Source organism: Sus scrofa, chromosome X, assembly GCF_054392235.1.
Source record: "Sus scrofa isolate SSC_HxYL_T2T_F1_AM1 chromosome X, Sscrofa_HxYL_maternal_Yorkshire_Landrace_v2.0, whole genome shotgun sequence".
NCBI lineage: Eukaryota > Metazoa > Chordata > Mammalia > Artiodactyla > Suidae > Sus > Sus scrofa.
This window is the reverse complement of record NC_139401.1, coordinates 2,197,501-2,220,858: the sequence shown is the minus strand read 5'-3', so window position 1 is coordinate 2,220,858 and position 23,358 is coordinate 2,197,501. Positions and strand designations below refer to the sequence as shown.

The 23,358-nt window shown below is 59.8% G+C and overlaps 2 protein-coding genes and 1 non-coding gene across 4 annotated transcripts in view; all 3 read right to left on the bottom strand.

The window, feature by feature from the left end:
* The window catches only part of LOC146394436 (acetylserotonin O-methyltransferase-like), a 35,540-nt gene extending 33,505 nt beyond the window's left edge, over nt 1-2,035 (bottom strand). The window contains exon 1 of the mRNA XM_085008492.1: nt 1,737-2,035. The gene's annotated coding sequence lies outside the window, so the exon portion shown is untranslated. The remainder of the gene's footprint in view (nt 1-1,736) is intronic.
* Nucleotides 2,036-6,781: 4,746 nt separating this feature from the next.
* On the bottom strand, nt 6,782-15,581 carry AKAP17A (A-kinase anchoring protein 17A). Of its 2 annotated transcripts, XR_014835188.1 has the most exons (6): nt 15,411-15,581; nt 13,316-14,093; nt 12,303-12,451; nt 9,672-9,912; nt 9,028-9,097; nt 6,782-8,643 (listed from the first exon to the last, which is right to left on the bottom strand). XR_014835188.1 is itself a non-coding variant. In XM_021081363.2 (5 exons), exons 2-5 carry the CDS (start codon nt 14,075-14,077, stop codon nt 7,702-7,704), a joined length of 2,094 nt encoding a protein of 697 aa, XP_020937022.2. In that variant the 5' UTR covers nt 14,078-14,093; nt 15,411-15,581; the 3' UTR covers nt 6,782-7,701. The 2 variants fall into 2 exon arrangements, 1 of the variants encoding a protein (XP_020937022.2); XM_021081363.2 differs by lacking the exon at nt 9,028-9,097.
* Nucleotides 15,582-15,866: 285 nt separating this feature from the next.
* LOC110257914 (uncharacterized) overlaps nt 15,867-23,358 on the bottom strand; it is a 21,279-nt gene continuing 13,787 nt past the window's right edge. Inside the window, exons 3-4 of the transcript XR_014834870.1 lie at nt 19,657-19,942; nt 15,867-18,091 (exon numbers count right to left, since the gene is read on the bottom strand). This is a non-coding gene — a transcript (uncharacterized LOC110257914). The remainder of the gene's footprint in view (nt 18,092-19,656; nt 19,943-23,358) is intronic.

The window sequence follows — 23,358 nt, the reverse complement described above, 5'->3', positions numbered from 1 at the left end:
CAACCTCTGGCCTCCCCCAGTGGGTTAAGGATCCGGTGTTGCCTTGAGCTGTGGTGTAGGTCGCAGATGCAGCTCAGATCCCATGTTGCTGTGACTGTGGGGGAGGACAGCAGCTGTAGCTCCGATTCGACCCCTTGCCTCGCCTGGGTACCTCCATATGCCGCAGGTGCGGCCCTAAAAAGAAAAAAAAAAATCTTAAATTAAAAAAAAAAAATCCAGGGGTTCCCATTGCAGCTCACTGGGTTAAGAACCTGACTAGTATCCATGAGGATGCAGGTTCGATCCCTGGCCCTCCTCAGTGGGTTAAGGATCTGGCATTGCCATGAGCTGTGGTGTAGGTCGCAGATGTGGCTTGGATCTGGTGTGGCTGGGGCTGTGGTGTAGGCTGGCAGCTGCAGCTCTGATTCGACCTGGGAACCTCCATATGCCACAGGTGTGGCCATAAAAAGAAACACGTAAATACAAATAGGTCCACACAGTTCCTGCTCTAGGCACTAGGACACCCCAAGGTGCACCTGTGCATCACCCCAAGGACACGTGTGCAAAGGGTTAAGGAAGGGCCACACGCCGCTGACCTCAGGACCCGAGCTGGGATTGAAGGAAAAAGAGGAGGCCAAGCTCCTTTTCTTCCGCTTTTCTTTTTCTTTAGGGCCACACCTGCGGCATAGGGAGGTTCCCAAGCTAGGGGTCAAATCAGAGCTGCAGCTGCCGGACTACACCGCAGCCACAGCCACGCAGGATCCTCAACCCGCCGAGAGAGGCCAGGGATGGGATCCTCGTCCGCGGGGATACCAGTCGGGTTCATTAACGGCTGAGCCACGATGGAAACTCCTGAGAGGATGAGATCCTCTCCTTGGCAAAATCCTCGACCTTGATTGATTGAACGTGGGCGCCAGCTGGGGGAGGGGGCCTCTGGAAGAGAGACACCCCCCCCCCCCCCGCCGCCGAGGAAGGAAGTCGGGCTTCAGGCTTTTTAAACACTCCCTGGAGTTCCCGCTGAGGTGCAGTGGGTTAAGAATCGGACTGTAGCAGCCCAGGTCGCTGGGGAGGTGTGGGTTCAAGCCCCAGCCCTGCACAGTGGGTTAAAGAATCCAGTGTTGCTGCAGCTGCAGCCAAGCTTACAGTTGCGGCTTGGATTCAGTCTCTAGTCCAGGAACTTCCATATGCCGAGGCTGTGGCCGGGAGACAAACAAACAAAAAAAAACCACTCCTGGGGTGAGTGACATGGAAGGAAGGTGGAAAATCACTGATTCAACACAATTCAGACGTTAGGTGAGAAACGGCTGCATCAATTCCAAAATGAACATTAAAAAAAAAAGTTAACAGCTCTGAAACTGAGATGTTGCACTGGGTTGAATAGTGTCGCCTTAAATTTCCTGGAACTTCAGAATGAGAAGTTATTAGGAAACAGGGTCTTTGCAGGTGTGATGAAGGGAAGGGTCTGAGAGGAGGTCCTCCTGGATGAGGGGGGCCTCCATCCAGGGACAGTGTCCTCCTGAGAGACACAGAGAAGAAGCCACGGGAAGACAGAGGCAGAGACGGGAGGGAGGCGGCCACCAGCCCAGGGCCACCTGGAGCTCCCAGAAGCTGGCAGAGGCAGGAAGGACCCTGCCCTGGAGCCTCTAGAGGGAGCGTGGCCCTGGGACCCTTTGACCTCAGACGTCTGGTCCCCAGGATGGGGGAGGATTTAGGGTCATTTATTCCGGCTGCCCAGGAAACCCACACAGCTTTCTTACCAGTTACCGTGAGTTGGGGTTGGTGGTGGATGGCGCCTGTTCCTTCCAGCAGGTAAGTCTGCTTCTCGCTGCGGGGCGTGGGGGTGGGAATTCTAAGGGTCGGAAGACCCTGAGCTGGTGTAGGGAAGGGGGGGAGCAGGGGGGAGCCCCCCGCCCCCGGCTGTGAGCCTGGGCTTGGACGAAGCAGCGCAGATGGGCGGGCGGGGGCCACGCCTTCCTCCGCTCCTCCCCGCGGCCCAGGTGACGCTGGGGAACTGCCGCCCGCTCTCGCCCTGGAACCAAAGCAGCCTTTGCAAGCTTTGCAGAGACCCAGCTGCAGGGACGCGTAACCTACAAGACCCCAAGGGGCCTTCCGGTCCCACCCCTCCCTCGGCGTCGGCGGCAGCGCCTCCCTGAAACAGGCGGATAACAGAACCCGATGCCCGGGTCCCGAGTTGTTTTTCAAACGCTCAAAGCACCACCACTTGGAAGAAATGAATTACTGATTGAATGACTTGAGCTTCGCAGCCCCCAGGACTCCAGCCCCCAGGACTCCTAAGGATGGATGGAATTAACCCCTGTGACCCCGCCCCGTGAGCCCACCCCCAGCCAATCAGAGATCGGTGCACAAGCTCCTTTGGCACCCAGGCCGCCCCTCCCTCATCTGCCTTCGAGGATGCTTTGCTGAAACCCTCCGGGAGTTTGGTCTCTTAAACACCTGCTTCCTAGACGCCTTACTCGTTGGCGCCTGCAATGAAGCCCTTTCATTCTCCACAGGCTTCGCTGCGGGCGGGCGAGCCGACCTGGGTTTGGTTCAACAATGGGGCTACACCCAAGTGCCCCCTAAGCTCCCAGGGAAGGAGAAATCACACACATCTCAGGTCTTCCTTTGGGCGAAATGCACATGAGATAAAATGCCCCTTTTAAGCATTTCGGGCAAACAACTCCGAAGCTATTAGGGCATTTACAGTCTTGTGTAGCTGTTAGGTCTATCGAACATTCTGAGCCCCTAAAGAAGAACCTGTCCCCATGAACCATCAGCCCCAGCCCCCAACCCCTGCCCCCGGCCTCTGGTGCCACTCAGCTGCCTTCTGTCTGGAGGTTTGCCTGTTCTGGATGTTTCGTATCTATGGAGTCCCACACTCTGTGTCCTCCTGGTCTGGCTTCTCTCCCTGAGCATCGTGGGTTCAAGGTCCATCCATGTGGCAGCCTGTGTCAGAGCTTCACTCCTTTTCATGGCTGCATAATACTCCGCCGTGTGGATGGATCCCGTTCTGTGTATCTACCCACCCACCCACCCATCCGTCCATCCATCATCCATCCATCCACCCTCCATCCATCCCCCCACCCACCCACCCACCATCCACTGTCCATCTAACAACCACCCGTCCATCCATGGACACTTGGGCTGGTGCCCTTCATGGTCCCGGTAGACAAGACTCTTGAATGTTCCTGTGCACACCTCTCTTGGCCAATCGTATCCATTTCCCCTGGTGTCCAGTAGGAGGGCCGTCTGGGCCCCAAGCTGGTTCTACGTTTCATATTTGAGAAGCTGCTCCACTGAGTCCCACAGCAGCTGCCCCAGGCCTCCTCCGGCGGGAACCATGATAAAACGGGGGTAGTTTTTACTTCCCGAAAGTGAGATTATGATCCCCGTCACATGGAAAGAGGAACATGTGAATTGAGTGACTGCGAGTTCCCACGGTGGCTCAGAGGGTTAAGCACCTGACCGGCATCCATGAGGATGTGGGTCCCATCCCTGGCCTCGCTCAGTGGGTGAAGGATCCGGCGTCGCCGTGAGCTGTGGTGTAGGTCGCGGGCGTGGCTCCGACCCCACGTTGCTGTGGGATCGATTTCATCCCCTAGCCTGGGAACCTCCATGTGCTGCAGGTGTGGCCCTAAAAAGAATAGAAACAAAATGCTTCCCTCACTCCCGGGCCCTTGAATACAAGCCCGTTTCATCAGAACGAAGACCCACAGCTAATCCCTAACATCTGCGACTCCGCGCCTGCCTGCCACTTCCTGCCACGACCCTTCGAGAAAACAAGAGGATCGAAGAAAATGAAAGCCCCGTCGCCCCTTGGCATCGAGGTTCCAGGAGCCGCTGCTGGTGCGCAGATCTGCGCGTGCACGCCCCCAGTGTGTCAGGTCCCACCCGTCGTGAAAACCACTCCCATTGGGTCACGGTTCCGGCCGCTGGAGACGGTCTCCACACCTGAGGGCCTGGGGGTGGCGGGGGAGCTTTGCCCAGTCTGGGGCTTGGGACTTGACCGGGGCAGTCGTGGGCCCTGGCACCCAGGCACCTGCACTCAGGACCCTGGGAGACGACAGGAGGTGAGCCGCCGTCAGGAGGGCGGGGTGGGCGTGGAGCCGGGAGACTGGACCACCCTCCTCACCTCCGACGTCTTTGCGCCTGCGAACCCTCCGTCCAACTGGCTCCTAGGAGGAGGTTCCACCTGCGGGGGCACAGCGGCTCATTTATCTGGTTTCACGATCCTGCTGGAGGAGTTCCCCTAACGAACCCGAGTTGTATCCATGAGGAGGCAGGTTCCTTCCCCGGCCTCACACAGTGGGTTAAGGACCTGGCGTTGCCGGGAGCTGTGGTGGTCGCCGACGTGGCTCGGATCCTGCGTTGCTGTGGCTGTGGCGCAGGCCGGCAGCGACAGCTCCAATGCAAGCTCTAGCCCGAGACCCTGCATATGCCACGGCTGCGGCCCTGAAAAGCCAAAAGAGAAAGAAAAAAAAACATTGTTGGCGTTCCCCGGTGGCTCAGTGGGTTAAGGACCTGGCGTTGTCGCTGTTGTGGCTCAGGTGGCTGCAGTGGCACGGGTTCGATCGCTGGCCTGGGAACTTCCTCATGCTAAGCATGGAGCCAAAAAAAAAAAGCACGTATGCTCAAGTCCTGCAGCCCGGCTCCTGTTTCCACATGCATGGATAATACGCAGGGTACTCGGGCTGCGGTTGGTGGAAGCCGAACCAGGGCATGTGGGTCCCAGATGCCGTAACCCTCAGTGACAGAGAGAAGTGTCTTAAGCCTGAGACAATGTGTCCAAAGACGCCACTCGAGTCCGTGCCTCGGCCTCACGGATGGAGGGGTTCGGAGAAACAGTTCAAAGCCAGGTTCCCAAATCCTCATTCTTTCGTATCTTTAGTTTTTTTTTTTTTTTATGGCGACAGCTGCAGCATATAGAAGTCCCTGGGCCAGGGGTCGACTTGGAGCTGCAGCTGCCAGCCTACACCACAGCCATGGAGATACCAGATCCCTAACCCACTGAGTGAAGCCAGTGCTTGAACCCACACCCTCATGGATATACGACTTGGGCTTGTTACCTCTGAGCCACAGTGGGGACCCCCTGAATCCTCAGTGTTAATGGCGTGGCCTCTAAAAGTCTGTCCCGTTACAGGAAAACACTGCTGTCCTCTCCTCTGCAGAGCCTGGCCTGCCGACTGGGCGTAACTGTGCCAAAACCCTCTCTCTCCCCGACACGCTCAGACACTGGGTGTGTCTAAGGAGGCACACACACATCACCCACGCCTCTTTCCATCCAGTCCCTTCCTCCCCGTTTACCCCGAACAGACTTCAGAACAAGGAAAAAATGGTCCAGGTCACGAAGGGCGTCGTCAAACTCTGACCTTGAGGATGGCTAAGCCATGAGGTCCTGCCGTCCAGCACAGGGACCTCGCTGCAGCCTCCTGGGATAGACCCGGGTGGAAGATCAAAAAGGGAAGGTATGTATGCGTGTGCCTGGGTCATTTCGCTGGACGGCAGATGTTGGCACAACCCTGTACCTCAACGCTACACTTAAAAGAAAAGGAAGGGCACAGCTGAGGACCGAAGGCGTCCCTTCTCCCGGGAGCCATGACCGTCCTTCCCCTGCAGGCACCCTGCACAGCAGCAACCACCACAGGCAGGAGGGAGGGACCTCAAGGAGATGCACCTGCCGCTACCACGGGAGCTCTCGACGCCACCCCCTCTCAGAAACGGACAGCTCGGCAGGTGCAGCCCCCGCTGGTTCGGCAGACAAGCCCCCTCTTGCCTTCTGCCCGTAGCTGTGCGGTCTGAGAGGTGGACTGCGTAGGACCACGCGGGGCGTGATTACAATTCGGCTTCCTGAATCCCGTGCACACGCTGACCTCCCGACTTCAGACCCGTCCTCCACCCCCCCCCCCGGGCTTTGTCCTCAGGCCTGCATTTGCTCCTTTGAGATCCCCAGGCTTGGGGGGCGTCTCGTCCACAGCCCAGACACCCACAGCGACGCTCGAGCCCTGGACGTTCTCAGAGCTGCTGATGGAGCCAAACAGGTTCGGCGGCTCCCTGCAGGGGCCCCAGGGAGGCCTCTCGGGACCTCTCCAACCACGGGGCATCCGATCTCGCCCTGCACCCACAGCTCAGCGGGTGACCTAGGAGACAAACACCAGTGCACAGAAGGGGAACAGAGTCTGTTGTGCCCACCGGATGTGCCCCCCCTCTGCAGGTGCTCAGACCCGGGTTTGACTCAAACACAGGCGGGAGGTGGGCTCACCACAGCCCTGGTCCCACACTGACCTGCTGCCTTGGCTCAAGGTGGGAAGGGAACCTTTTCAATTCCTTTTTTTTTTTTTCCTTCTATGGCTGCCCACAGCATAGAGTTCCCGGGTCGCGGATCACTTCCCAGCGGGAGCTGTGACCTACGCGGCAGCTGTACCAACACCAGATCCTTAACCCACTGTGCCGGGCCGGGGGTCGAACCCGTGTCCTGGCACTACAGGTGCCCCCGATCCGCTTGTGCCACAGCCGGAACTCGTGACTGCTCTTTTGAAATGGCACCAGCTTTAAAGACGGCTTCTGTGAACCCGTTAGATGTTCTTTCTCTGTAAACAAACCGCAGGCCGTGGTTGCCGACGGCCCTGGCTCTCTTCCCAGGGGGCTGTTTTTACAAAAGTCACAGCATGAGAAACGTCGCTTTAGAAATCAGCGAGCAAAGATTTCCATCCATTTCCAACCCGGAAATCAGGCCCAGCTTGATGACAGAGCCCAGGGAACTTAAAAACCACCCAGAAACCACATAAGCACGGGAAACGTCAGCTCATTGGAAAAAAGACTTTATTTCACCATAAAAAGGCAAGCTGGGATAAACAGCGTCCTCCCCACGTGGACCTTACGGCTAGTGTGAACTTCACCCGGAGAAGCAGACCTTGTAAAAGGTAACAAGTTTGCAGCCTTACATCTGTTTGAAACGTTCCAAGTAAAAATAACTTAGCAAAACAGCTTCTTAAAAAACCACACAGGCTCACCTGGACTAGAAACCAAAGCTAACTGCCCCCACCTTCCTTTTCCACGGACTCGCTCGGGTGTGGAAAACGTGAACGTCTCCGACAGCAAGGAGCACTCGCGCGCCCGCCCGCCCGCGCCCCTGACCAGACCGCGAGGCAGAGCTGCCGCCTTGCAGGACTCGCGGCTTCCCGGCCCAGAAGTCACCACAGCGCTTCCGGCTCCCAGCAAACTTGGTGCCCAGCCCGCTCAAGTGACACACAAGGGAGAAAGGCAAACCCCCAACAGGCGTCCTGGGCGGGGCTTCCTCCTTCGGGTGCCGTGTGGGGAGGCGGCCCCCACGCGGGCCCACGCGGCCGCGGTGATGGAGGGACCGTGAGCGCAGCCGCGGGAAGTCGGTACCAGGGGCGAGCGCAGAGGCGCGGGCTTTTCTGCGCTGCCCGCCCGCCGTGCCCGGTGGGTCTGCGGTCCGCACGGCGCCGGCCCGCGCCTCGCTCCTGATTCCGAGGACTGGCGACGTTAAAGCTATCGGAGTTTTAAGGGAAACTAAAGCTCGGGGCTGTCGACGCCTCTGACCGCGGCGGCGGCGGGTCTGGAGGAAAGGAGCCTGGCCGCTGCCGGTCGCCCGGTGGCTCCCTGGGTGTGCTGGGTGGGGACGAGCAGAGCAGCAGCAGCGCGACGCCGCTCCCTGGGTCCCGGGCCTCCCGGAGGGCGGCGGCCTGGGCCCGCCCTGCATTACCTGTTCCAGGCGCTGCGGTGCTGGCTGGGGGACCCGGAGCGCGACCTCTCGGTGCGGCGGTGGCGGCTGCGCTTTCGGCTGGAGCTGCCCCTGCGGTCCCGGCTGCGCTCCCGCCGGCCGTGCCGGTCTCTGCTGTGGGACCTGCGCGAGCGGCCCCGCTCGGAGCTGGCGCTGCGCCGGTGCGGGCTGCCGTCCTGGTGCGAGCGCTTCTTGTGCGGCCGCCGCTCCTTCCGCGGCCGGCCGTCCTCCCGGCTGGCGGCGCGCCGCGTCCGGCTCCTGGCCCGCGCCTGCCGGTCGTCGCCGCTGCGCTCCGCGCTGGCCCGGCCCCGGCCGCCGCTGGGCTCGCGGTTGCACTTGTCCTGCTCGGAGCGGACGTCCTTCCGGGGCGCGCTCTGGTCGCAGGCGGCGGGCACCGCCCGAGGCTGCTGGCTGTTGTCGGGGATGCAGGCCAGGACGCCGGGGCACCTCTTCTCGGGGGGGCTGTCGTCGGGGGCCGCCAGGCGAGGATGCTGGCTCTCCGCGCCCAAGGCCTCCTCCACGACGCTCCCGTTCACGTTCTGGGGGCCACCGTCGGCCACCGGCTGGGGCGGGGTCTCCCTGGGGGCGCCGGGCGCCGGGCCGGCAGGGGGCTGCAGTGCAGCGGCACCTGCGCCCACGCAGCCGGCCGACACCGTGTGCAGCATGGCCAGCACGGGCTGCAGCAGGGCCGCGCGCGAGACACCCGACTCGTCGGGGCCGCGGGGGTCGTCGGCCTTCTTGCCCAGCAGGATGCTGAGCAGGCGCTGGCGCAGCTCCCGCTCCTTGCGCTGCAGCCCCAGGGCGCGCTCCTTCTCCTCCTCCACGCGCCGCAGCTCTGCCTCCTGCAGCCGCCGCCGTTCTTCCAGCTGCTGCAGCCGCTGCGTCTCCGCCTTCTGCTCCTGCTGCTGCAGCTTCAGCGCCTACAGACAGAGGGGACGCTGAGCGGGGCTTCTGAGCCCTCCGGGACGCCCACGCCGCAAGGGGAATGCAGGTCACTGTGGCTCTGATCACACCCTGCACCCACAGGGCCTGGGGGCGGCCTGGCGGGAGGCCCGCCGCCCACCGCGACCACACCCGAGGCCCGCGAGCCTCAGCGCAAGGAAACCCCTGGCAAAGTGAGCCGAACGGCCACCACGGGGCAGGCCTTTCAGACGGGCCGAGTCCCCGCAGGCCACACAGACAGCAGACGGGGCCTGCTGCCGGGGGCAAGGTCGCCGGGAAGGGAGCTGAGATCCCCTGCGGACGCAGGCGGCCCAGGCCTGCAGGGGCGGCGGGGCGCGGCCTGGCCGGTCTTCAATATTCACCATGAAACAAGAACGAGCTGCTGCATGTCTCAGCGCGCCCGCCACGCTCCTTCCCGGGGGCTGATCACAACTGGAATCACACAACAGGTTAGGGTCGTCCCGCGCCCACCTCCCGGGGCACGCGGCCGGCCTGAGCACCAGGAGTGCGGGGCCAGGTCCGTCCGCGCGCCCCCGGCCGGGCGCGCAGGAGTTACCGCTCGGGCCTTCGGGAGGAGCGGGTGGGAGGAACCAGGAGAGTGGTCCGCACAGCAGCGCTGAGACCTGCCCGGCTCGCGGCCGTGGAGGAAAGGCGCGCGCGGCCAGGCCCTGGCCTCCCGGGGCTAGCGCGGCCGCGGCCCCTGGACCAGGCTCAGCCTGTTCTCCCGCGGGGGTACCTGGCGGAGCCCTAGCTGAAGCCGGAATGGGAGGAGCCCCGGGGAGGGCGTCGCTCTGCGGGCCCCGCCCCTCCCAGCCTCCTAGCGGAGACTGGAGGAGACCTTCGCTCGCAGAGACTGAGAGCATGCAGGACGCAGCAGATGCAGGAAGAGAGGGCGGAGGCTGCATGGGTCTCAGGTCCGCGGACGCGGCGCCGCTCCCTCCCGCCTCCAGGCTGCGCTGCAGCAGCCAGCGGGGGTGGGAGCCCCGCAGGAGCGCCGAGGAGGTACCTTGGCGCGGCTCAGCAGCTCCGCGATGAGCCGGATGGACTGCAGGTTGCGCTGGGCCAGCAGCAGCTTGCGCTCCTCCAGCCGGATCTTCTCCTGCAGCTTCCGCTGCTCCTCGGCCTGCAGCTTCTCCAGCTTCTTCTGGCTGCGCCGCAGCTCGCGGTCTCTCTGCTTCTGCTCGCGCCGGCGCAGCTTCTCCTCCCGCTTCCGCTCCCGCTCCAGCTCCTCCAGCTCCTTCTGCTTCCTGTGCGGGACGCAGGCACCAGGGCCTCAGCGGAGCCGGCGGGGACGCCGCGGGAAAGACGACGTCGCAGCGTCTCACCCCCACGTCCAAGTCCAAGGACGTTAAGGAGCGCAGAGGCGCATGGGGGCGGGGCGGGGGCCATCGCCTTGCGGGGCAGAGTCTGGCTAAGTGCGAGCCCAGCCCGGACTCCATGGGGAGGGGGTACAAGACATTGGAAATGCAGCTTGGAACAAGGCCCACCCCCGCTGGTGGGCCGCACCTGCACAGGACACGCTGCCTGCCCCACACAGCCCAGCCGCCCAGTGGGGTGGCTGCAGAGGACACAAACGAGTTTCAGGGGCGGGGGCGCCCCTGCCCCAGATGTTCCCACCGGGGACCGTGCCCACAGGAAGGCAGCACGGAGCCAATGGCACGACCCTTCCGCGGGATGCTGTAGAACAGGCAGACCACGGTAACAGACACCCGACCCGCTTTGCTGGGGCCCGTCCCTAAAGAAGGGGGAGCGGTCCTGACAGCAGGACAGCTCACACCACCTGGGGACACCCTGCGAGGTCACCACGGGCACTACCTGCAGGCAATGACTGTGCCACACGCATACACACCACACACACCGGCTTGGACCCTACCAATCCTTTCTGGGGGGGGGGGGTCCCCCAGATGAGGATCGAAGGCCATCAGGATGGCTGGAGACCCCAGGGAAGGTGTGGAAGACCAAGGGGCGTCACACTGTACGCCTGCCTCCCGAGTGCTGGGGCTTTTGACTTCTCCAGGAACCTGCAGGGCGGGGTGGGGGCGGAGGGGCAGAGCCCCCGGCTGCTCAGGGCAGGATGCCACCTGGGGGAGCCCTCTGAGGCCATGGGGGCACACGGCTGCCAGGGGTGCTGGAGCCCCGGAACCAGCCAAGCCCCCACACAGAGGGAAAGGCCGGCCCAGGCTCACGTGGGAAGCAATGAGGGTGACAGCAGCCAGAAGGCCACATCTCTGATGGTCCCTGGCACCAGGGGTCCCCTAAGAGCCCCAGAGCGCCCACGGCTCTAAACTGTGGCTAAAGGCCAAGTCCAGGAGCCTGACTGCGGATCCAGACTGAGCCCGAACACCCAGCACCTCACCCGTGACAGAGGACAGACCCGGAGGCTCCCCAGGCCTGCCCGGCTCCGCCTCGCGGCCCTGCCACCTCTCGGCCAGTGTCATCCCAGGCGGCAGCAGAGGCCACGCCACCAGCTGTGAATCCGTGTCCTCAGCACACCTCGGGGACCCATCTGACCCTCTGTCCTCAAAGGCCACTCTCGGCCCAATTCCCTGCCCTCGTTTCTCCACCAAGCTCGAGGGAAGTGTCTTTAACGGGACCTCAGAGCTGCTTCTGGAAACGCCGTGGGGCGTGTGGCGGGCTCACGACGCCGACAGCACAAACTGCCACAACCCGAACCTCGACGACGCCCTGATGAAGGAGACGGAAACGCCGAGGGGTAACGTCTGCGATTCCTGGCCTGCGATCAAGGGCCATCTTGGGGACGCGAGGACAAGGCCCGTTGGGGACCCGAGCTGGGGGGCCTGGACGTCCCTGAGCCTCGCCCAGGTCGAGATGCAAACAGCCCTGTGAGCGCCGCCGCCACCGCCGGAGGACAGCCACGCGGCACGCACACCCTCGGCTGGCCCCACGCCAGCCTCCCTGTGGGCTCCCGATCCCCGGCCAGCAGGCCGACCCCCTGGGGACGTCCACCGGCTGCGTCAGGAGCAGCAGCACGGGCTGGACCCTGACCCTGGATCTGGGTTTCCCCACCAACTGCAAGGACACCTCGGCACCTGTTCCTGCCAGCGGGGAGAAGGGAAAACAAACAGGAAGCTGACAGCCCCGCGAGTGAAGTCAGCTCAGCCAAGAGGTAAGTGGAGAGGCTGATAGGGAAGGAATCGGCCACAAAAGTCCTAAATCGGCCAGACAGAAGCCCTGCCCGTGACACCTTGACACCCACCCACCCCCACCCCCACGCCAAGAAGCACCCAGGGCACAGCAGCCGTGACGGGACAAGGACGACTGCTCCTTATCTCCTGAAGCCCAGGGAGTCTCGCTGGGCAGACGTGTTTACAACCCAGATACACCGCCCGGCCAGGGAGACACGGGACCTGACGCTGCCTGCAGAGCCCCGAACCGCAGTCCCCCCGAAGGCCCTGAAAGACACCTGCTTCCAGCCCGCCCGCGCCGCCGGGCCTCTACTGCTCTTTGGGACGGCAGCTTCGGCCCAAACGCAACCCCTGCAAAGCAGCCAAGGCTCTGCCAGTCTCTGCAGGACCCCTGCTCAGCCCTGGGCGGCTCGGAGGGAGGCCGGGACCAGGCAACCGGGCGGGGGCCGCCGCCCACGCAGAGGGGTCCGGCTCACCCGGCCCGCGCCTACCTCTCCTCGGCCCTCTGCCTCTCCTCCGCCTCCTTCTCCCGGCGCTTCTGCTCCTCCCGCTGCTGCTCCAGCTCCTGAAGTTTCTGCCGCTCCAGCTGCCGCTTCTTGATGGAGGCATCGCTCAGGTGTTTGGTGGAATCGAAAGAAACCTTTAGAGAAGGGCGCAGGGTGGAATGACCTGGAGGGCTCCTTCCGCACACGAGGCGGATGCCCCCTGACTCATTTCGGAGAGGGGGCTCCCGGGCCCCCCCCGCACACACCTGAGTGAAGGTGCGCGTGGGCCTGACGCCCCGAGCTGAGCTCCTCCCAGACTCAGGCTGGGAACTCGGACGCCAAGGGCCTTCAGCAGGAGAAAAGAGCTAAGCGAGGGGGCCCACCAGCCCCCCACCACCTGCCGCCTCGCACACACCAGACCCCCCACTCCCCTGCGAGGCCAGCTGCCCTGTGGTCGCAAAGCCAGCACGAGTCAGTCCCCACTTGGCTGATGGTCAGAGAAGCCAGGGTCTCGTTTCAAGGGACGTCTGGGAGGGAAGCAGGCTGTGCAGCCGGCCCGGCCGGGGCTCCTTTCCGAGCATGTGCAGCGGTCACCCCCTCGCCCCCGTGGAACAATCAGCTCCCCAACTCTCTCGAGACACAGAATCGTTTTCTTTTCTTTTCAGGCCACACCTTCGGCATGTGGAAGTTCCCAGCGAGGGGAGGCATCAGAGCCGCAACTGCAGGTCTACACCACAGCGACACCGGATCTGAGCTGAACCTGCGACCCACACCGCAGCTCGTGGCAATGTCGCATCCTTAACCCACGGAGCGTGGCCAGGGATCGAACCCAAAGCCCCCCGGTGCTAGTCAGGTCCTTAACCCGCTGAGCCACAACGGGAACTCCGAGGCACGGGTTTTATAAAAGAAAGCCGGGGGCCGCTTTTCAATGTCGGTGCCCGAGGCTCCACGGCCCGGGCGGCCGCAGGGCTCCAACGCCGCCCCCCCGCCCCCCGCCGCGCGGGCCCGGGGCGGCTCACCTTGATGTTGCAGGCCACGGCCTTGCCGTCCTCGCCCTTGTACATGAGCTTCATGCCGCGCAGGGCGCTCATGGCCTGGATGAAGCCCACGTACTCGCGGTACTGCACGTAGGCCTCGAAGTTCAGGTGGCCCCCGAAGCTGAAGGTGTGGAAGTTGCGGCCCGTCATCTCCTCGCGGTAGGGGTCCAGCATGGGGATGTCCACGTTGCGGATCTCCCCGAAGCGCTCGAACACCCTGACCAGCACCTCCTCGCTGGGCTTCTCGGAGCCCGACTCCTTCAGCGCGAACCACTTGCAGGGCAGCCCCTCCAGGTGGATGGTGTCGGGCCGCTCCCCGGGCAGCGTCTCGTTCATGTCCTTGGCGTCTCGGAAGAAGGAGTCCCAGTCGTGGCGGGTGGGGAAGTCGATCTTGAACTCGGCCGCGCGCACCTTGAGGATGTCGGAGAAGCCGCTGAGCTTGATGGTCTTGCCGTCCAGGCAGGCCAGGAAGGCCTTGACCAGGCTCTTGTTCTCCACCTCGCCCTCGAAGCGGATGAAGTCCATGGTGCTCTTGGAGATGCGCAGCGTGGAGAACTGGTGGTTGTGCACCATGCCCTTCAGCCGCTCCATCACCTCCCAGTTGGAGATGGACTTGCCCGGCTGCTTCAGCTGCGGCAGCGCCACGCTGATGGTCATCTTGGTGATGGGCTTCAGGTACAGGCCGTAGGTCGGGCACAGCTCCACCGCCTCAGACGTGTCGTGGACAATGGTGGCCGCGGCCATAGCCGGGACCTTGGGCCTGAAACACACACACACACACACACACACACATGCGCGCGCGGTCAGAGCTGGGCACCGGGACGAGGGTCCCCAGGCTGGCCGGTGAGGCCGCAGGCCCTGAGATGTTGGTGCTTTCAATCAAAGGGCCGCGCAGCGGGGTCCCCGCCCTCGGTGTATGGGGGGCAGGCCAACTCCACCCACCACTTCCACCGCTGGGGAAGGGACGGCCCAGAACAGGCATCTGGGAGGCTGTGCGGCGGGGGGTGGCCTTGTGTTTCCACTGAAGAAGAAACAGGAAGGAAGTTTCAGACTAGAGAAAAACAGCCGACAGCCATCGACTTCAGTATCCCCACTGTGGGCAGACGCGCCCTCGCTGTGCCCGGCCGGGGGTGGGAGTCGCCTGCACCCTCCCCCCCTCACACCTTCCTCCCCAGGCTCTGCCCAACTGGTCTGACCAGTGGCTCCTTCCAGAAAGCCAGGCACCAGTGGCGAGCCTGACCCACGGGAACCAAACAGCACAGGTGGTCACCTGGCCATCCGCCCGCCCACCAGTTAGCTCTCAGAGGCCCCCTGGGAGGGGAGGGGACGGGAGGAGCAGCTGGAGGAAGAGCCACCTGGGGCCGGGCCGGGGGCACTGTGAAGGGCTGGAACCTGAGACGAGCGACCCCTGCCTCACAAGACCCCAAGGGCTACAGGGAGGGCCGGACACGGGGCAACCCCCGCTGCCTCCTGGGAACGCTGGTCACTGGCTGCCCCCGGGCCCTGAGCATGACCCCCAGCCCCTCGCGGCCCCCCTGTACGGTTCTCATTACCTCCACCCCCAGCCCCCGCGACCCTCTCCCCCGCTGCCTCCTGTCACCACGGCACCCACCCCCGACAGCCCCATTAACCTCGGTGCCCCCAGCGTCCGCACGTCGCCCCCCCCTCTGACGCGGCCCCCAGTCCCTGAGTACCCGTGGTTTCCCGAGAACGCCCATCGCCCCCCGCCGCCTCTGGCTCCTCTCCCAGCCTCGGTGTCCTCGCCCGCGAGCCTCCCGCAGACCTTGGCCCTCGGTCCCCCGTCCCCCCGGCAGCCCGTCCCCGGCTCCTCAGACCCGGGCCCTCAATAATCCAGCCCCGGGTCGCCCGCAGACTCCGGCCCTCGGTACTCCGGCCCCCGGGTCGCCGCTCATGAGGCTCCCCACCCCCGACCCCCGGGTCCCCTGGCCCCGGGCGCCCTCCCCGAGACCCCCAGCGGACTCCGGCCCTCGAGACACCGGCCTCCGGCCCCGCCCCCGAGACCCTCGCCCCCGCCCGGCCCGGCTCGCGGGAGGGGGCGGCTGCGGGCGGCGCTCACCGGCGCGGGGCTCCGCCTGCGTCCCAGGCCGCCGCCGCCCTGGCCCCAGCTCTCCGCGGGTCCCCGAGGACCCCGGCAGGCACGGCCTCCCCGCGCGGCGCCTTCCCCGTCCGCCGGAGGCGCCCCCGACGCGACCCGCTGCCGCCGCCGCCCGCCCCTGTGACGCATTTCCGCTTCCGGCGCCCGAGCCCGCGGATGCGGCCGCGCGGCGGCTTCGGGTTTCTCCTCCCGGCCCTGTCCCCGCCCACAGAGGCGGGACTTCCGGGGCCGCGGTGAGCGGGCCTCGCCGACCCCGGGCTTTGCACTGCGCGTGCGCAAGCCCGCCCTGCCCCCACCCCGCTGCCTGAGTTCTGGCCCCGCGAAGGTCTCCCCTGGGGTCGGAAGGCGAAGCCGTCCGGCTTAGGGTCGAGGCCGGGTGTTTGGGCCTCAATTGCTAATACAATTATGCATCCCACATCATATGCCAATACAATTTAATTATAAGCTAGGTACGCACTTATTTACTTATTATAGGTATTGATGAGCTGTATAACACCGTTACACGTGTAATTGCATTCAGTATATACTATTCACGTGAATGTATAGTAGTTTTGCATTTTACATTTTTTACAGTTTAATATTTACTTTTTCGTAATGCTTATCTTAATATTTGGAAATAAGACTAGGTATTATGTTATTTTTATACATTCCGTAATACATTTTATATGTTTATTATTTTAAAGTAAATGTTAAATGGTGTTGAAAATTTACGTGTAAACATATAATATTTTTTTATCTTTTTTCCGCGGCACCCATGGCAAAAGGAAGTTCCCCAGGCCAGGGTTTGAATCCACACCACAGCTGCAGCAATGCTGGATCCTTAACCCACTGCACCACAGCAGGAACTCCTATCAGTATATTTTATGTGTTATATGGAACGTGTTTGGTAGATACTGAGTTTTTATATAAACTACATCTTGTATACAGTTTATGCATAATACTATTTGTTTGTGTAATTTATACTTGTACATTAATGAACAGCAACTTATTAAGCTCCCACTTGATGGCAGGCACTGTACAACCAAGGCATGTGATTCTGATGCTTCAAATATGTCCCAAGTCCCAAACCGAGCATCTAAGGTGGGGGAACAGGAGTGCAGACCCTCTGTTTTTCTGTAAAGAAGTGCCAAAGGCTTCCGAAGGCATGAGGGTGGGTGAGGGGTCCCTAGGTCAGGGGGGCTTCTAAAAACAGGCTCCTGGGTATTGGCTGGGTGTCTGGTACGTGCAGGTCACACCGTCCCACTAAATGCTGTTCATGAAATAAATGCAATGATGCCCTCTTCCCAGCAAGGAGGAAACAGAGGCTCTCCAGGGCCCCCCACATTGTGGGAGGGGGGTCACTCTGAACCCAGGCTTCTCCTTGGGGTATGCATCTTTGCTTTCTTCTTTTGCCTTCTCTTCCTGAGAAGGCAGCGGTGTTTGCTGTTCTTTTGAAAGCCGTTCTCTCAAAGGCTGCGCACCGGTGGATGGCAGCTCTGATTTCCGCTGTTAAATGGGGAACCTGCTTGCCCACTGCATCCTATGCAGCAATTTGCAGCGCGAACGACACTGTGAGACAGTCACTTTGATGGAACCCGCAAGACAGACAATCGTCCTCATGTGGGAAATGCTCAGACAAAGTCCTTTTACATTTTGGAGCAAACTTTCCCTCCCTGGGAGGCTCCCCGGAAACAGAAAAAAACAAAGTTCCCTTGGACCTGCAGCCTTAATTCTTTGTCCTGGGGGGCCAAAGCGCATGGCTGTCTAAATCGGACACGGACTGGGAGGAGGACGAGGGGTCACTGCCGGGATTGCATGGCAAAGGCAAAGAGATTTTGCAGGTGTCACTGAAGTCCTTTATCCACGGAGTCAAGCCAACCACATGGAAGAGCCTCCCGGGTGGGCCTGGCCTCATCAGGTGTCGAGCTCAGCGTGCTTGGAAGCAGCAGAGACACAACCCGGTGGCCTCGAGGAAGCAAAGTACCTGGCGGGAAAAGAGTACTTGGCAGGGGTGCAAAGGTGGCTTCTGGGAGATGACAATCTCTGTGCTCCAGCACAAGACACTGAATTCTTCCAACAGCCACGGAGCGTGGAAGAGACGCCTCCCCCCAGCCCTGATTTCGGCCTGGTGACCCTTGAGCAGAGAACCCCATCAGCTCCTGCCTGGATCCCTGCCTTTCAGAACCTGCGACGTGGTAAATGGGTGTGGTTTGAGGCCTCTACCTGTGGAGTCCTTTGTTACACCTCGGTGTGTAGCAGATACACCTGGAATGAGCACACGGGAACGCATGCCTTAACCACAGAAAAGCCTGCCTTTCCACCCCGTGCAGAAAATGAAGGCCTTTCTGCGCTTCGCTAAGCAGCTGTTTTCATCCCTCCGTGCGTTTCCTAAGGCTGCTGCAAGATGTTTCCTGCAACAGAGAAGCTTAAACAACAGCAATGTGCCCCCTCCCAGTTCTGGAGAGCAGAGGTCTGAAATCAGGGTGCGGGCTGGCTGGGTTCCTCCTGCGGGCTCCAAAGAGGGGTCTTCCCAGGCTTCTCCCACAGGTCCCGGCGGTTTGCTGGCAATTGCTGGTGTCCCTGGGCTGGCAGTATCCTGTGCTGTCTTCACCGTCACAGGACCGCCCTTCCTGTGGGCGTCTGCCTCTGTGTCTCTTATTTTCCTAGGGAGCAGAGAACCCCATCAGCTCCCATTAGACTAGACCCATCCTACTCCACGGTGACCTCATCCTAATGTAACTAATTACGGCGGACCTGGGTACCCAGGTCCCGGCTGGATGGAGGCATTCTATGAGGAACCCCAAGAATTGAGATCAGGGAGCTCCCGCTGTGACTCTGTGGGTTAGGAACAACATAATACCCATGAGGACGTGGGTTCAATCCCTAGCTTCAGTCAGTGGGTTGAGGCTCCAGAAGCTCTGGCATAGGTCACAGATGCGGCTCGGATCCTGTGTTGCCGTGGCTGTGGCATAGGCTGACAGCCGCAGCTCTCATTCAACCCCTAGCCCTGGGAACTTCCATATGCCTCGTGTGCCCCCCCCCCCAAGGAAAACAGAGCAGAACAAAACAAAACCAAACAAAGAATTGATATAAGCAAAACGGAACGTCTGGTTCTGAACCCAGAGCTGATCCCACTCTGGCTTCCCTGTGATTCAGAGAATTCCCTCCAGGTTAGACACCGTCCCCACTCTGCATTGGCATTCCTTTCACTTTGAGCCATGTCCAGAGAGCCCCATGAATCTATTCCTACAAGAAAAATACCTAGTGCAAGCTTGTGGTCAATAAGTGTATGAATATGTGTATGCATGCATCTGTCTATCCGGTTATCCATCCCTCTACCTACAAATGCACGCACCCGTCTATCCACCCTCTTATCCATCCATCCGTCCTTCCACTCGCCCACCCATCCATTTCTCCACGCCATTATTCATCTATCCATTGGCCCATCCGCCCACCCATCCAACAATCCACTCATCCTTCTGTCGTCCCCCTCACCCATCCATCCACCCACCCATCAACCCATCCGCCCATTCCGCAATTCATCCATCTGCCCAACGACCCATCCACGTCCTCCATCCATCACCCATCCATCCATCCTCCCTCCCAATTCATCCATCTGCCCAACTACCCATCCACGTCCTCCATCCATCACCCATCCATCCATCCATCCTCCCAATTCATCCATCTGCCCAACTACCCATCCACGTCCTCCATCCATCACCCATCCATCCTCCCTCCCAATTCATCCATCTTCACAGTGATCCATGCACCTGCTACTCATCCAACCGTCCATTCATTCATCCATCTATTCAACCACCCACCCATCCATCCTTGCATCCCTCCATCCATCTGTACTTCCAATCACCCACCCACCCATTCATCCACCCCACTCTCCATCTCCCCATTGGCCCGTCCATCCACTCATCCACCCATCCACCCATCGATGTGTCCATTCACTCTCCACCCTTTCCTCTGTCTGTCTTTCCTTCCATCCATCCATCCATCCATCCATCCACCCGCCCACCCATCAAATGTTCTACCCTCCCATCCACTTGTCAGCCTATCTGTCCATGCATCCATCCACCCACCCATCCACCCACTCACCCACGTTGCCATCTGCCCTTTGACCCTTCTACCAATATAGCCATCCCTCTCTCCCTCCGCCTCACACATCCACACCTCAAGACTTTATGCAAAACGACTCTGTTCCACCAGGTGGCGCACCCACCTCCTTGATGACCCTTCTCTTGGGAGCTCTGCCATATTGATTCTCTGGTCTGGTCTTGAAGCCAAGGTCTGGAGGGTCCCGCCTCCTCAGCAAATGCATCAGCCCAGTGGTTCTCCATGAATGGTGCCTTATTAATGAAATCCGCCATGTGCCACTCAGTCTCTTCTTGGTCAAATCTTCATTTATTCCCGAACTTTTAATGCCATTTCTTGCGCCATGAGCAGCAGGGTAAAAATAAAAAGGCAACTTGCAAGTTGCAGATGGTGCGGGAAAGGCATGCTCTCCTCTGCTTGTGTTGCGGCCAGAAAAAGGAAATTCAACAAAATCTATCAATGGTCATTTCTAATGTGCCCACATTCTTTCTGAGATTTCCGTCTCAATGTTGGTAATTCATCCTACAGGATTATTCCCCGTATATATAAAAAAGTGTATGTGCAAGTTATATTGCAAATTACACACACACACACACACACACACACACAGCATGTATATATAACATGCATATATATCGTCCCTGTAGGTATAAAAGGATTATGTGTGATTAATGCCTCTGGCTGCATTGTGAGACCTATGAACATAGCCCTGATGCGCACATATAGAGTGCTGAGTCAGCCACTACAGTAACCCCTGTGCTGAGTCAGACCCAGCAGTACTCATGCAACAGGATGCAGTGTTCCATGGAGACCTCACGGTGCAGCACTGGTGTGATGACAGGGTTTTCTTTTGCTTTTTTTTTTTTTTAGGGCTGAACCTGTGGCATATGGAAGTTCCCAGTCAAATAGGAGCTACAGCTGCCAGCCTGCAGCACAGCCACAGCCATGCCAGATCCAAGCCCCCTCTGTGACCTACACCACAGCTCACGGCAACGCCAGATCCTCAACCCATGGAACGGAGCCAGGGATCGAATCCGCATCCTCGTGGATACGAGTTGGGTTTGTTACCCCTGAGCCACAGCGGGAACCCCTGATGATATGGTTTTCAACAGTGACTTCAGACGGCGGGATCAGCAGCTTGCGGCGGGGGCACTGCCGCGATGTCGAAGATGAAGGAAGGAGGATGAGGGTGGGGTAAAGGGCTCAGAGCTTGGTCAAGGGTGTCTGGTTGGATTGCAGGGGTCAGGGATGCTGGGAGGAGAGTGCCTGCAAGCTCCCTGGCTCTGGCCACCAGGGGAGATGGAGGACATGACCAGGGAAAATCAGCAGGAGAAAGTGGAGTTTGCAGTAGCAGGGAGGCAGGTGGCCCAGCAGGGTTGAGTTAGCTTGGAGGTGCCTGCAGCCTTAATGGAGCTGTCCTGTTAAGGTCAGGAGCCCAGGGTGAGTCTAGAAGTAGGAAAAGCCATGATACAGGCGGTGCATCCCCAGGACAGAAAGAGAAGAAACTGGGCACCATGCATCCATCCATCTATCCACCAATTCATCCATCAACCCATCCATTAATCCACCCATCCATCTACTTACCCATCTGCCCAACTATCCACCCAGCTACTACTTGCCCATCCATCCATTCATCTACTCATCCATCTATCCATTCCCTAATTCATCCATCCATCCACCCATCCATCCATCCCCCAATTCAATTATCCATCCATCCCCCAATTCAATTATCCATCCATCCATCCCCCAATTCAATTATCCATCCATCTATCCATGCACTCATCCATCCACCTATCCATCCCCCAATTCATCCATCGATCCATCCATCCACCAATTCAGTTATCCATCCATCCCCCAATTCAATTATCCATCCATCCATCCCCCAATTCAATTATCCGTCCATCTATCCATGCACTCATCCATCCACCTATCCATCCCCCAATTCATCCACCCATCCATCCATCCCCCAATTCAGTTATCCATCCATCCCCCAATTCAATTATCCATCCATCCATCCCCCAATTCAATTATCCATCCATCTATCCATGCACTCATCCATCCACCTATCCATCCCCCAATTCATCCATCGATCCATCCATCCCCCAATTCAGTTATCCATCCATCCATCCATCCACCCATGCACCAATTCAATTATCCATCAATCCATCCATCCACCAATTCAATTATCCAGCCAGCCATCTCTTATTTCATCCATCCATCCATCCACCCATCCATCCATCCACCAGTTCAATTATCCATCCATCCATCCACCCATCCATCCATCAATGTCAGCATCAACATGTGACAATATGCGTGGACTATTGTCCACCAGGGAAACTCACCCAAGCCCTGGCACCCAATTGTATTGGTACCCAACCACCTACTCTACATGTGTCTGCCCTTTCATCTCCAGCCCCTTCCAGAGGTTCAGAATAATAATGTACATAGTCTCCATCTGCTCTTGGAGTTTGGAGCTGATCTGGCCAAAGTCCACATAGCACAAATCACATCTTTAAATGGTCCAGTGAGCAAAGACCACCCCCCTGCCCCATGAAAGCAGGACACTGCAAGGGCCTGGAAGTCACCTCTCAGGAGCAGAGGGCAAAGAAAAACATCTCTTCAGGTCAGCTTAAGTCTTCACTAGACAAAAACAAGGTGCAGAAGTGCTACAAGGCAGGGTGGTGCTTGGAAGGAAGATGTGAAAGCCTGGAGCTGCCCGGGTGGGGTCCCCAGAGGAGAACAGAGCAGAGCTTTGAGGGCGGGCCCACGGGGCTTGCTGGAGGAAGTTAAGAGGACCTGGCCTCCCGGTGCAGAGAGGTGTCCTCCACACCAAACGCGGGCAGCAGTGGCCAAGTGTGGTTCTGGCACTGTCCACGGGGAGCTCACCCAGCCCTCAAGGGGGCTCCCCAGGAGAACGCGGTCCTGGCAGGTCTGGGCCAGGCTGAACCAGACAACCAGCCGTCGTCACCACCCAGGTGGAGGCTGTGGTTACCCCTCCACCCCCACCACATAAAGATTGATTTCATCTGCCACTTCCCCCTGCCTACGTGGCCTGTCACACAATTGTAGAGACATGCATGTTTCCTGGAGTGGAAGGCCGATTAAGTGAGGGAGGGCCCTCGCGTCTGTGCAGAGATGGACCGTGCTTTCAGCCCAGTTGTCCCCACCTGTAGACCCAAGTCAGGTGCGTCTTTGGTGTCTTCTCCGCAGTTTCTCAATAGCGACCCTTCAACCTTCATGTGCCTTTGCCCCCACATCTGCATCGTTAGTGCTGTATTTTTTTTTTTTTTTTTGGTAAGGAATTGGACCCGCATCCCTGCTCCAGCCCTTGGGAAGGAACTGTATTATGGGTGTGGTTCTCTCGGGGCCTTCATCCCACCCACCTTTCACTAGACAATGATCCTCTTGGAGCTTCTGTGCGGAGACGCAGAAACCCAGGGTGTGTGCTCAACAGGAGGAAGAAGCCACCTAGTCACTGGCAGTGGGCTGGAGGTGAGGTCACAGGGACAGAAGATCTGTGTCCAGCTCTGCTAAGGATGAGATCCTGAGAATCAGACCACCTTCCTAAGAAAGCATCTAGGGTATCACCATTGTTTATCTGACAACCAGGGAGGTTGCTAAGCAACTGGGCAAGGATTTTTCATTGAAAAACATAACCCGATGAGAGGAATGCTGGTTCCCGTGATGCAAATTCCGGGAATTCACTATATGTCAACGCACAAGAGATGTTTTCAGGAGATAGGCCATGGGGGTGGGGGAAGATCTTGCTTCCTATGTGAGAAGCAGCAATCAGATGTCGTTAAGATCAGATTAGACAGTTGTCTCAGAA

Coding starts and splice junctions, on each gene's coding strand:
- AKAP17A (XM_021081363.2), bottom strand. CDS start 14,077: ATGGCCGCGGCCACCATTGTCCACGACACGTCTGAGGCGGTGGAGCTG. Junction 12,452..13,315: donor CCGTGGCCTGCAACATCAAG/GTGAGCCGCCCC, acceptor CCTTCTCTAAAG/GTTTCTTTCGATTCCACCAA. Junction 8,644..9,671: donor AGCTGCTGAGCCGCGCCAAG/GTACCTCCTCGG, acceptor CTCTGTCTGTAG/GCGCTGAAGCTGCAGCAGCA.